The following is a 12,748-nucleotide window of genomic DNA, read 5'->3' as shown; positions in this document are numbered from 1 at the left end:
CACCTCCATCCCCTTTGTTACAGTTGGCTCAGGGGCTGGCACCTCCCGGGACGGGACTGAGTTCATGTGACACTTCCTTTGGGGAAGAGGCCACACCAGGCAGAGCGAGAGCTCAGCCCCCAGGCCTCTGTCCCTGCGACAGCAGATCCCTCTCGGAAGCAGGCTGGCCACAGAGACCCTCTGTCTCCTGCCCCAGCGGAGGCCTGGGAAGGGGGAGGGGGTGCTGAGGGCGTCTCCAACACACACTGCGCTGCAGCTGGAGGCCCCGCCCCCGGCTGTGCTGGGTACCATGGAGCTTTATTTGTAGGCAGGCCGCAGGCCTCTGGGCCCCCTCTGCTCTTTGTCTCCCCTCCCGGAGTCTCCCTGCCGGCCTGGGGACCTCCTCCAACCCAGCACCTCCCTCGGGTCTGTGAGGGGTCTGGACCCAGCCCCTCGGCCAGGCAGGGCCCTGCCCTGGTCCTTGGGAGAGATGCTACCCCTGGCCACTCCTGACTGGAGAGGTCAGGACAGGCTCTGAAGGATGGGGCCACCTGCCGCCACCCCTGGGCTGAGCTAAGCCTCCCTGGTGGAGGCCGTGAGCCTGCTGGGCCACCCCATTTGAGGTCACCCACGCTGGGCAGCCCAGACTCACCCCAACCCTGGTGACCTCCCCACACTCCCAGGTCCTCCTGGAGCCCCACCCATGGTACTGGCAGCGCCTTCTTCCCACGAGGGCGCCCGTGGTTCTGAAGCTGCGCCTCGTGGGTCCTCGATCCCACAGCCACGGCCAGTGTCCTCTCCCCGAAATGATCATCAAGATCTTCTCAGCCCAGGATCCTGCATCTGGCAGGCGAATCCTCGTCTGTGGCCTCCAGCCCCAGAAGCAGGACTGGGAAGTGGGGGCACAGAGGGCATCGGCGGTACCCCTGGCCTGGGTGCTGTGCAGCATGGCCTCTGGCCCCCAGGCCACAGGCAGCATCTGAAGCTGGCCAGTCCTTCCGTCAAGCCGGGAGGGGGCGTTGACCTGCCACAGCTGCAGGGACAGAGGCCAGAGAGGCCGACCAGGGGCTGGGCCAGGACTCAGGCGATCTTGTCCCTGGGGTTTTCCGGAGCTCCAGAAAGGAGCTGTCCCCCAGCTTGCTCCCCGCGGTGCTCAGTGGTAAGTGCGGACCTGCCAAGTAACAGAGCAGCCACCACCCTGACCACAGGCAGCAGGTGTCAGAGCGCTGCGCGGGCTGGCAGGTCCCCGCTGGGGCAGCGGGCCCTCCCTGAGCCCCTTCACAGCTGGGGTCCAGGTCCCCATGGGAAGTGGGGACGACGATCAGATCGCCCTGTGGGGCTTGAGGGGGCCAGGAGAGCACTCGGAGCAGAGCTGGCCTTAGAGCTGATGGGGCCGCACTGCCCCAGGGCTTCCAGTGAGCGTCCATGCAAGGAGCAGCAGGGGGCTGTGTGTGTGAGTGTGCTAGAGTGGGCACAGTGTGTGCATGTGTGTGGCCCTGCGTGTGGACACACTGTGTGTGTGTGGACGCACAGGCTCCTGTCCTGCAGGGACACCAGCCTGTGGGCATCAGGTCAGAGGGACCACAGCCCCCCCAGTCCTCAGCCGCCCCTCTGTCCTCTTCTTCTTGGCCCCTGAGGAGGCCGAGATACCGAAGCCCCCTACCTGGGGGTCTGCAGGAGGAAATAGGTGCTTCAGGCTCATTAAACTACAGGCATAACCCCGTTCTCCCGTGTCCACCCCGCTACGCCGCCCCAACCATCCTGTCAACCACAGACAATGAACAAAGACGTAAGCAGAAGCAAATGAAAAAAGAGAAGTTATTAAAATGACTGTGGGGAAAAGTAAAGCCAGGGAGAACCTGGGTTGATGGTTGGAAGGACGGACGGATGGATGGTTGGGGGATTTTACTTTATTTTACTTTCTTATTGAAGTGTATAGTCGGTTCACAACGTTGTGTTAACTTCTGGCGTACAGCACAGTGATCCAGTCGTATATGTACACGTATAAAGATTCCTTTTCATACTCGTTTTCATTATAGGTTACTACAAGATGTTGAATGTGGTTCCCTGAGTATACAGGAGGACTTTGTTGTTCATCTGTATTATATATAGTAGTTACTATCTGCAAATCCCAAACTCCCAACTTACCCCTTCCCACTCCTTTTGCCCCCTGGTAACCATAAATTTGTTCTTTCTGTCTGTGAGTCTATTTCTGTTTCATAAATAAGTTCATTTCTGTCATTATTTTTAGATTCCAGATATAAGTGATACCATATGGTATTTTTCTTTCTCTTTCTGACTTTCTTCATTTAGAATGATGATCTCCAGATCCATCCATGTTGCTGCAAACGGCGTTATTTTATTCTTTTTCATGGCTGAGTAGTATTCCATTGTATATATACACCACAGCTTCCTTATCCAGGCATCTGTCGGTGGACGTTTAGGTTGTTTCATGTCTTGGCTGTTGTCAGTAGTGCTGCTGTGAGCTCTGTCTTCTTTTCTTCCCCCAATTTTGTGTACATCTATTTTATTGAAGGATAGTCAGTTTATAATGTTGTGTCAATTTCTCGTGCACAGCACAGTGCTTCAGTCATACGTGAGCACACATATATTCATTTTCATATTCTTTCTCACCATAAGTTATTACAATATATTGGATATAGTCCCCTGTGCTCTACAGTAGGAACTTGTTTATCTATTTTATATGTATATTAGTTAGTGCACATATTTTTTCAAATTAGAGTTTTCTCCAGATACATGTCCAGGAGTGGGACTGCTGGATCACAGGGTAAGTCTATTTTTAGTTTTTTAAGGAACCTCCATACTGTTTTCCACAGTGGCTGCACCAATGTACATTCCCACCAGCAGTGCAGGAGGGGTCCCTTTTCTCCACAGCCTCTCCAGCATTTATTATTTGTGGACTTTTTAATGACGGCCATTCTGACCGGTGTGAGGTGATACCTCATCATAGTTTTGATTTGCGTCTCTCTGATAATTAGCGATTTTGAGCATTTTTCACGTGCCTATCGGCCATCTGGACATCTTCGCTGGAGAAATGTCTGTTTAGGCCTCTGCCCATTTTTGTTTGGGTTATTTGCGGTTTTGTTGTTGTTGTTGTTACTGGGGGATTTTATCTTTAAATGGGCAGGTCAATGAATACTTTATTGGGGAGTTAACATCTGTGCAAATAACTGAAGGAAAGGTGGTCCATCTGTCCATCCTCCAGTCACCCACATGCCCCAGTCTTCTACCCATCCATTCACCCATCCGACCATCCATCCGTCCATTCATTCACTCACTAACCTGTCCAGCCAATTATCTGTTCATCCACCATTCCATCTACCCACCCACCCATCCATTCATCGTCTGTCCGTCCATCCATCTGTCCAGTCACCTGTACATCCATCCACCATCCAGCTGTCCCTCCCTCCAGACAAGCCTCTCCCAGGCACCCACTGACCATTTGTCACTTCTCCTGGGCGCCCGGACGCACAGAGAGGAGCGAGTCGGGCTCAGCGCCCACGCACGACGCCCGCGCGCTGGCGGGAGCACAGCTCTTGCACAGGCTCTGGTTGTGGGCGTGGGCGCGGGGGGTGGGGGTTGCTGGGCCTAGGGCTCCACCACGCAGCATGTGAGGCTGTCTGTGGTCTCTTCCTGGTCTGTGTGTCCCAGAGGCGAGGTCACCATCCCCTGCAGGCAGGGCCTCGCCTTCTGCTCCTCCGGCCCCTCCCCCCACCACAGCCAAGCATGGCTGGGAACTCAGTAGGCGCTCAGTAAATCCTGGTGGGCTGGCTGAATCGCCCCCGCCTCTTCCTCCTCCTCTCACCCCGTTTTGCTGCGGCTCCTTCACCCCGGCCTCCCCGCCAGCCCTGGGCCCAACCTGCTCACCTGCCATCTCCAAGTCCACTCTCAGCACAGGCCCAGGGCGGGCCCCAGCTCTGCAGGGTGGACGGGCTTCAGGGGGCCGGCCCCGCCGGCCAGAGTGCCGGGTCACCAGCACCAGCCAGGTGGATGAGGATGCTGGCTGGGAAACTGCCCACCACAGCCTCAAAGAATTAAAGACAGGCTGCCCAGCCCAGGCCTCCCGCCGTCCATTCTCCAAGTAGCCAGCGACACCCCCCGGCTCTCTAGCCAGGAAAGGCCTCGTGACTTCTCAGGTGCCCCAGAACAGGCTCTGCCTGTGCTCCTGGGGTCTACAGTGGCTGCTGCCCCAAAGGGTCAACTGTGGGCTGAGGGCAGTGGGCAGTGGGCATGTGCCCCATGAAGGTGGGAGGCCTCGAGTCCTGGTGATCAGACCCCAGGCATGTCAGGCCGCCGCCCTCACTCCTCAGGCGACACCAGGCAGGCACGTGCCCCCCAGGGTCCCACTGGCTCAGGAGTCCCCTAACTTCATACTACAGGTCACCTGGGCAGCCAAAGGATCAGGGTGAGTGTCTAAAAGTGCACATTATAGGGGCAATTTCACCAAAGATGGCCCGGGGCCGTGCATCCTTGCAGCAGCTGGACCGGCAGTCTAAAATTAACCCGTCAGTTCTGTAAGCAGTCGGTGCAGATTCCCAGCAAAGCTGATTACAAGGTGGCCCCGCCAGCTGGAAGTTGGGCCTGAACCTGAAACCTGACTCTTCAGCTCTGAGTGGCTGCTGCTCAGGGCTCCTGCGAGGGAGACTCTGCCGGCCTCCAGCTGCCCTGGCGGGGCGCTGGTCCCCAGGTCCCTGGGCTTTGGGTTCTCGGGCTAACAAGACATCCTCTTAGAAGGGGAGGGGGAGGCTCAGTGGCCAGTGGGGGGGTGACTGGAGGGGACCCCATTGCCATAAAGCTAACCACCCCTACTGCTGCCCCGGAACAAACAACGTGCCAACAGCCCCAAAGTTTTGTGACTCTTTTGCTCAGTTTGGAGACTAGGACTTGAGCCCTGGAGAGCGTCCAGTGGGCCTTCTGTCTGCCGGGCCAGCCCCGACCGCGAGCTGGGAACTTGTGACAACACGGAGCATGAGGCCAGCTCAGGAAGACAGTGATGTCAGATGACCTAACCTCAGACCAAAGGGAGCACGCGGGCAGCACCTGCCACCCGATTGGGCGGCGGAACCTGGATCCTGGGCTGGGAGGGGTGAATGTGGGGGTGTGACTCCGTGGGCAGGGCCCAGCCACCAAGGGACCTGTGTGGGCCAGCCTTCTGGGTCAGAGGTACGGCCCCTCAGAGGTGGCTGCCTGCCCCCTGACTCTGCCCCTCCTGGTCTCTCTTCTGAGCGCCCCACTCCCAGGGGCCCAGACCCCATTGCTCGAAGGCCGCCCTTGGGGGGGGTGGAGCATCCCCATTCCCTGTGTGGTCACAAAAGGTCTCTGCACAAACACGTGCACATGTGTGCATCATACACAGTCACACACACATGTGCAAGGCATGTGAGCGCCACACCCACCCACCCACAATGTGCTCACACACCATACTGTGCACCAGAGCTGTGCCCAGGGCACACACGCATGCCGGGCCCTCAGCCTCCCTGGCCGGCTCCCGGCATGGCACCCGGGAGAGGAGGGCGGGTGACTGCCCCTGCGTCTCCCTCCCGCTGGGGCCTCTGCTGGGACGCGGAGTCCAGCTTCGTCCGTCCCGCCCCACTGGGCTGGGAGAGCAGCGAGGACTTGTCCCACGAGCTGCCCACAGTCCGCGCCAGTGAACTCTGTGGGGTGACTGTCCGACAGCCCATGGAGGAGGGATGGAGTCAGGTCAGAGTGGAAGGACTCCCCTTGGCCTCTGTCTCGAGGTGGTGGCTGAACTCAGGGTCCTCAGCATCCCCTGCCTGAGACGGAGGGAGAGGAGCTGGCTAAAGCTCAGAGCCCGGGCCCGCCCAGCCCCGCGGAGGCACAGGGCAGCCCCCGCAGTCCGCCCTCCCCGGCGCCCTGTCCTCTGCGTCTCGCTGCCCTCCCCGCTGAGCCTGAGCCCCAGGAAGGCCGGCCCGGAGCCTGTGGCCCTGGGGCCGGTGTGGAGCAGTGCCTGGCGCAGTCGGTGCCCAGGGGGACGTGGGGAACCACGGGTGAGTGGACAAATCCGTCATGGAGCTGGAGGAGATGCCATCCTTGCCCAGACACTGACCTCTCAGGGGCCACACACCCGTCATTTCCCCAGCCTCAGTTTTCCCATGACAACCTCTGGGATCCTCCCATGGCTGGCCTCGGGGGGGTAAGGTGTGCCAAGGGGTCTTGGTAAAGGGTCGCTGAGGGAAGGTGAGTGATGTGTTTCCAGAGTGTTCTGAGGCCCAGAGACAGCCCATGAGCCTGAGAGGCAGGGAGGGGGGCCTCCCAGTCCATGCATGGCCAAGTAGATCCATCAGCCTCTGCGTCTGGGACCCCAGGGTGTGCCATGTGCACCCCAAGTGACCTGGCCGAGGAGCAGGTCTGGGGAGGGAGGGGGCTCTCCCTGGTGGAGGCGGCATCTGGGGAGCCAGGGGCTGGGTCAGGCCCTCTGCCCTGCTTCCAGCAGGGCTGCCTTGCTCCTGAGGGCTGGCCCCGCCCTTATCCCCTCCCCTAGCCCTCTGCCCTCACCTGAGCCCAGTGCAGCCCCAGCCCCACTTCCCTACCCCTGCGCACCTGGCCTCACCCCTGCCCCTCCTCCCAGCTCCTCTGAGTTTTTGGGAAACTTGCAGCAACTCCTTGTCTGGTCTCCCATCCACCCCAGGGCCCCCACGCTGGGGCCAGGACCCCCAGAGCAGGCTTCTGCACAGCTCAGCTCCCCACATCCCCGCCACTGCCAGGTGCCTGAGTGGCTACTTACTACAATTTTAGAAATACTGAAACTTACACAGAAGCAAAGCCCACAGTGTCAAGGCTGTATCTGCCGGCCGGCTCATCAGTGGCTAATTCAGAGCCGGTTGGTTTAATCTCCACCCGGACCGCTGCCCCTCCCTGCTGATTATTTGGAAGCAATTCCCCGACATCACGTCGCCCGTCTGGAAGCACTTCAGTGCGTGCCTCCAACACGTGTGGCCTCTTTTTACCCTGAAGTTCGGTTCATACATCCCTTTTTAATTCATTTTACTAGTTTTCAGAATAATGAGCCCTAGAAACTGACGAGGGGCCAGGAGGGTATTTTTAGTATCATAATGAATTCATGGGGTTTTAATATACTTGACAATTCTTTTGGATGCTTCAATTGTTCTGCTGGTGCTCGGTCCCTCCTAAAACTTTTCAGCAGACAGAGCTAGAGAGCAGCTCTGAGATGACGTAGCTGAGGAGTTTACACTGATGTTCCCAGTTCAAATCTCAGGATTGGTCGCTGCTTCTTTGACTTTGTGTTTGTATCTCCTTTCTCTCGTCCTGAGAGGCTTCGTCCGGGAGGAACTGAACGCGGTGCAGGCACTACGGGCACACGTGGGCGTATCATTTCACAGCAACGATGCAAATACCATTACTAATGGTACGGTCTTTGGGCTCCTTTTATCTTTTGGGTGTGGGTGACAGTACTGAGAAGGGGCCACACTGTGGGGCTGTACCTGGCTGAGTCAACTAGCTGAGGGACCTTCTGGTTGTTCCTAGTCCTTCTCTAATACAAGTAATGTTGCAGTGAATAGCCTTATGTCCAAATCGTTCTCGGCTTGTCGCACGTATCTTTGGGTCAGAAGATGGAACCAGCTGGCTGGGCCAGATGGGACACTGTGCTTTTCCTAACGCCACCGGGACCCCTGTCCCGCCGATGACAGTGCTCACCCTCGGTCCCGCCCACGGAGCCCGCAGTCAAACGTGTGGATTTCCACCAATCAGGTAGGTGAGCAATGGTGTCAGCATGTACTTTCAATTTGCATCTTTCTTTCTTCTTTTTACTCTCTCTCTTTTTTATTTACTGATTTTTAATTGTTTAATTTTATTTTTTATTATTAAAAATTTTTTTAGTTTTTTTGGGAGATAATTAATGTACCTTTTTTTAAAATGGAGGTACTGAGGCTTAGAACCCAGCACCCCGTGCGTGCTATGCACACGCTCTACCACTTGAGCTATACCCTCTGCCCTGCTTTGTATTGAAGGGCAGTCGAGTTACAATGTTAGTTTCAAGTGCACAGCAGAGCCACTCAGTTACACATGTGCGTACATATTTTTCTTTTCAGATTCTTTCCCACTATGTGTTATTACAAGACACTGAATACAGTTCCCTGTGCTCTACAGTAGGCCCTTGTTAGCCTCTCTCTTTTTAAGAGGAGGTGCTGGGGATTGAACCCAGGACCTCGTGCATGCTAAGCACACACTCTGCCACTGAGCTGTACCCTCCCCAACCCCCCACATCTTGTTACAGGTGACGTTGTGCATTATTTTTTTGTAAGTGCGAGGATCACGAACCCCCTTTCCTGTGAGCTGTGCACGTCTTTCGCCCCCTTTTCCACAGGGCTGTCCGTCACTTCCTTCTCGGTTTCAGATGTCCTTTCTGTGTCAATGCTGTGAGTCCTTTGCCTGTGCTGTAAATCGCACATGCTTGTTCCAGTTTGTCATTTGCCTGTTTTACTTTGTTGGTTTCAGCTATTGTCTCCGGATTTTGGCCATAGTTGGAGATGGTTTCCCAGCTCACAGCTTGTTGAGGAACTCACCCATACTTTCTCGTAGACTCTACACAGTTTCATTTCAACTTTCACATCGATACCTTTGGTCCATTCGAAATTTACTTTTGCACGTGTGGGCAAGAGGGATCAGTTCTACCTTTTTCCCTTTCTCTGTGACTCTCCAGTTGTTCCAACTTTGCATGTTAGAAATTCATCTTCCTCCTGCTGATTGGGGTGTGGCTGTACAGACACCGTTCATTCATGCATGTCTTCATTTGGAAAGTATTGACTGAATGCCTGCTGGTGCCCTGGCTGTCCCCGGGCCCTGCGGAGGCGGGCTCTCCTCCTTCTTCTGGCTCCCTGCCCATTTTGTGTCCTAGGAGATGCACTTCTCAGCAAGCTTTCCGCGCCTTAGCAGCCCTGAGTCTCCACACTGCCCAGCACAGGCTGGGACCAACTTTGTTCATTCCCTCTGCTTACACAAACGTGCCAGCACCATCCGAGGTGGGAGGAGTCGGGGTGAAGGGCCGAGCTGCACTAGGTCCAACAACAAGAGCTGACTTTATTTACTAACAAATCAGCCCCAGGCGCTCAGTGAAGACCTGGGAAGTGTCTCATAGATTACAGGTCCCTGACATGGCAGGTGGAGACTCCTCCGCCCAGGGCAATGTCCTGACGGAGGTCAGTATTTTTCTGCTAGACACCCATCCTTCATCCTCATGCCAGGGCAATGTACAGGGACCCAAATGCCAGCGCAGGGTAGGGGACCTGTGCAATCCTTCTGACCGTGTTACCCACCTCCTGACCCTAGCACCCACCTCTACACCATGCCCACCCAGGGAAACTCACAGGGCGCAGAAGCAGCTGGGTCCAGAGGGCAGGGAGGACAAGACATCCAGTCTCCAATGCCTCTCCCTAGACCTGCTCAGGCAATCCTGCCAGCCTGTGCCCTGGTCAAACCCTGTCCAGGCCCCAGCAGCGCCTCCCTCAAGGGCGCCCTGCATGTGCCCTGCATCCTGCCCGCTCCCCCCACCTCCCTCTACCCCCCACCCACACATGGCTCCCATTGGGCCGTCCTTTACTGATGATGACCCCGTCTCATCTCCAGGGTCCGACGGCCCTGTGGGCAACGACCCGACAGCATTCTCTGCCTGCAGCCCGCGCTCGGCAACGCCCGGAACCCAGGAGGTGCTCAGAGCATTTGCCAGGCTAACGCGTCTGCCTCCTGATGCGTCCCTCCTTACACCCCACCCTCTACGGAGCCACTCAGGGCGGGTGAAGTGGGTGCCTGAGCCCTTCACCGCCCTCCTGCCCGGGCCGCGCAGTTCGTGGTCACTGCGCCTGCTGACCTCGCGCCTTCCTTCCTCGCTGAGCTGGCGGCGGAGGCGGGGTGTCCTTTCGCCTAAGCAGGTGGGCGAGGGGGACCCAGGAGCACGTAGGCGCCAACCGCGCCTAACGAGGAGCTTGGAACCCGACGGCCGAACAGATGGGCGTAGTCGGGGAGGGACACCCAGGTGAGAGCCGTCGGGGCGCACAGGTTGGCCGGGGGCGGGGCGTCCGGGCCGGGGCGGGGCGCTTCAACTCCCAGGACCAGCCCGCGGCCGCTGCCCCCTCCCGGCCCCGCCCCCCCCCCACGCCCTGGCGGGGCGGGCAGCGGGCCCCGCGGCGAGGCTGGCAGCGGCGGCGGCCAGCACTGCGCCCCGGCGCCCGCCTTCGCCGCAGCTTCTGGTGCCGCTGCGTGCCGCTGCCCGGCCGGCCCCCGCGGGCCCTGCCTGGCCATGGCCGCGGCCTCCTCCCCGCCCAGGGCCGAGAGGAAGCGCTGGGGCGGGGGCCGCCTACCGGGCGCCCGGCGGGGCAGCGCGGGCCCGGCCAAGAAGTGCCCCTTCTCGCTGGAGCTGGCGGAGGGCGGCCCGGCGGGCGGCGCGCTCTACGCACCCATCGCCCCGCCTGGCACCCCGGGGCCCGCATCCCCCGCCACGCCGGCCGCGCCCCCCGCCGCCGCTGACCTTGGCCCGCGGCCGCCAGTCAGCCTCGACCCTCGCGTCTCCATCTACAGCGCGCGCCGCCCGCTGCTCGCGCGCACTCATATCCAGGGCCGCGTCTACAACTTCCTCGAGCGCCCCACCGGCTGGAAGTGCTTCGTCTACCACTTTGCCGTGTGAGTATCGCCGCCAGCCGGCCCGGGGACGCTTTCCGCGGGGCTGGGGAGAGCGTCGGGGGAGCGCGGTCTCCGTGCCACCTGCTGCCTCCCGGACCCGTCCCAGCTGCGTCTCAGAGCAGCGCGGAGGGAAGGAAGCGGGTAATGCGAAAAACAGAAACGGCGAGGAACCTGGCACGGAACCTGTCCCGTTGAAGTTTAGGGACGGGTAGGTCTGACCCTGTGGGGCTGGAAAGCCCCTGCTGGCGCTGCCCAGGCATGTGTGTGGGGTGCCAGCCAGGGAGGGGTGCCCGAGCCCAAAGCTGGTCCACTCCTTCCTGGAGGGATCATCCAGGTGTTAATCCTTCTGCGAGAGGACAGGTGCAGGGGAGAGAATTCCCAAGGGCCCTGTGAGGCAAGAGGGGGAGGCCTGTGCTCCTGCTGGTGCAGCAACATCTCAGATGCTCCCAGGTCGAGGCGGGCCCTGCTGGGGGTCTCCTGGGCCAGCAGGGGCTGGGCTGCCCCAAAGGGCGGCAGGCCTGGTGGTGTTGCCTGAGGGGTCAGCATGGCTGTAGGGCGTGCCCAGGGCCCCATGTTAACCCGACTAGGCTCATGAAAACCTGGATTGAAGCAGAGGAGCCTGGAGGGCATACGAGGCAGCAGTGGGTTTAGGCCCATTTCCACTGGTCAGTCAGAGGAAGCCATGTATCAGGAGAAAGCAGGGCCCTGTCGGCAGCACCTGGCCCCGCTGCTGCCCAGGTGGTTCTGATTCCCGCTGCGCCTGCCTGTGTGGGGCGGGCACAGCAGGGCACTACGTTTCTCAGGGACAGGGGCCCAAGGAGCCCTCTCCTGCCACTCTGTGGTCCTGCCGCCTGGCCAGTGCCCTCTTGGTCTGGTGCCTGCCTCTGGCCTGTGAGCCTTGGCTTGGCCGTCCCCACTGATGGCGTGGGCTGCTCTGGGGCTGCGTGTGCTGGCCTCCTTCTGGCTTCCTGTTGGCAGGGCAGGTGCTTGTCCCTGCTGCCTTGGCTGGCCTGAGGCTGGGAGAGACCTGGTTGGGGAGGAGCGGTGTCCAGGGCCCTGTTTTGTCCCACTGATAGCCACCACCAGGGCCCAGGAGAGCAGAGGGGGCCAGGCCCTGGCTGGCTTGGAGCATGTCTCGGCAGGTGCGGCGAGGTGGGGCAGCACAGCCTTGGTGCCTCACCTTTGCTCCTCGGAGCGCAGGTGGTACCAGAGTGGCTGCCCTCCCTGCGGATGGGCAGGCCTTCCTCAGCAGAAGGGCAAGCCTTGAGGACAGTACCCTCAAGCATCTTCCTTGCCCCCAGCCCCTGCCTCCCGAGCTGCTGGAGTACACCTGAGCGGTGGCTGCGGCTGGGCTGCGGGAGAGGGCGGCCTTGCTCACGGCTGCAGCAGCAACGGCGTGTCTTGAGGCTTGGGGGAATGCTTGTGTGTGTCGACTCCAAGGGACCCCACCCCGGTCGGATGCTGGCTATGTAAAGCACCACGCCGACGGCAGCCTGTGGGTGCCCCTAGGCACATGGGCTGCTTGCCTCCCCGCCCACGCCTGCTGGACCTCAAGCTCCTTGAGGTGCCCAGGGGTGGAGTGAACCCCGCTGCCAGTCCTGGAGCAGACCCTGCCCAGCCCCCTCTCTGTCCTGGAACCCTGCAGGCCAGCTCCAGACGGGCAGAGAATGGCCAGGCAGTGCTGCAGCGAGGGCCGCCGAGGTGAGGGGCCCGCAGACACCCTGCTGGTCTGTGCCCTGGGAAGGCGGTGCTGCGGGTGCACGTGGCCTGGGCTCCCTGGCTGCTGCGGTGCCTTGTGAAGGAAGAGGGCCCGCCGCACCCCAGAGGAAGTCTCTGCTTACACTTGTGTTTTCTTCCTGATTCTGATTGTTTAGCTCTCGGAAGTTTGCTCAGCAGAGTCTGCCTTGCCCAGACTCCCCAGGGCAGGGGTGGCTTCTGGGGATAGTGGCTGAGTGGCTCCCCCTGGGGTACTGGGGAGCTGGGAAACAGAGGCCCCTAAGGGCAGCTCAGTGACCTTAGGTCAGTCTTTTCCTGCTGTCGGCCCCGTCCTATAAGAGATATGCTGTGGGCCCAAGGAGCGGACCCCCGCCGT

General features: G+C 59.6%; 1 protein-coding gene across 5 annotated transcripts in view; it reads left to right on the top strand.

Annotated features, from left to right (window-relative positions):
* The first annotated feature begins 10,125 nt into the window (after positions 1 to 10,125).
* The window catches only part of KCNQ1 (potassium voltage-gated channel subfamily Q member 1), a 320,688-nt gene continuing 318,065 nt past the window's right edge, over positions 10,126 to 12,748 (top strand). For 2 of the 5 annotated variants that reach the window (XM_032490139.1, XM_032490141.1), the window contains exon 1: positions 10,127 to 10,656. In XM_032490139.1, the coding sequence (XP_032346030.1) occupies positions 10,277 to 10,656 (380 nt within the window). In that variant the 5' untranslated portion in view covers positions 10,127 to 10,276. Of the gene's footprint in view, positions 10,657 to 12,748 lie in introns of all 5 variants that reach the window. The other 3 variants (XM_032490138.1, XM_032490137.1, XM_032490136.1) reach the window with 3 other exon arrangements.

This window comes from Camelus ferus, chromosome 10 (assembly GCF_009834535.1).
Source record: "Camelus ferus isolate YT-003-E chromosome 10, BCGSAC_Cfer_1.0, whole genome shotgun sequence".
NCBI classification, from domain to species: Eukaryota; Metazoa; Chordata; class Mammalia; order Artiodactyla; family Camelidae; genus Camelus; species Camelus ferus.
This window is presented reverse-complemented; position numbering and strand designations above follow the sequence as displayed.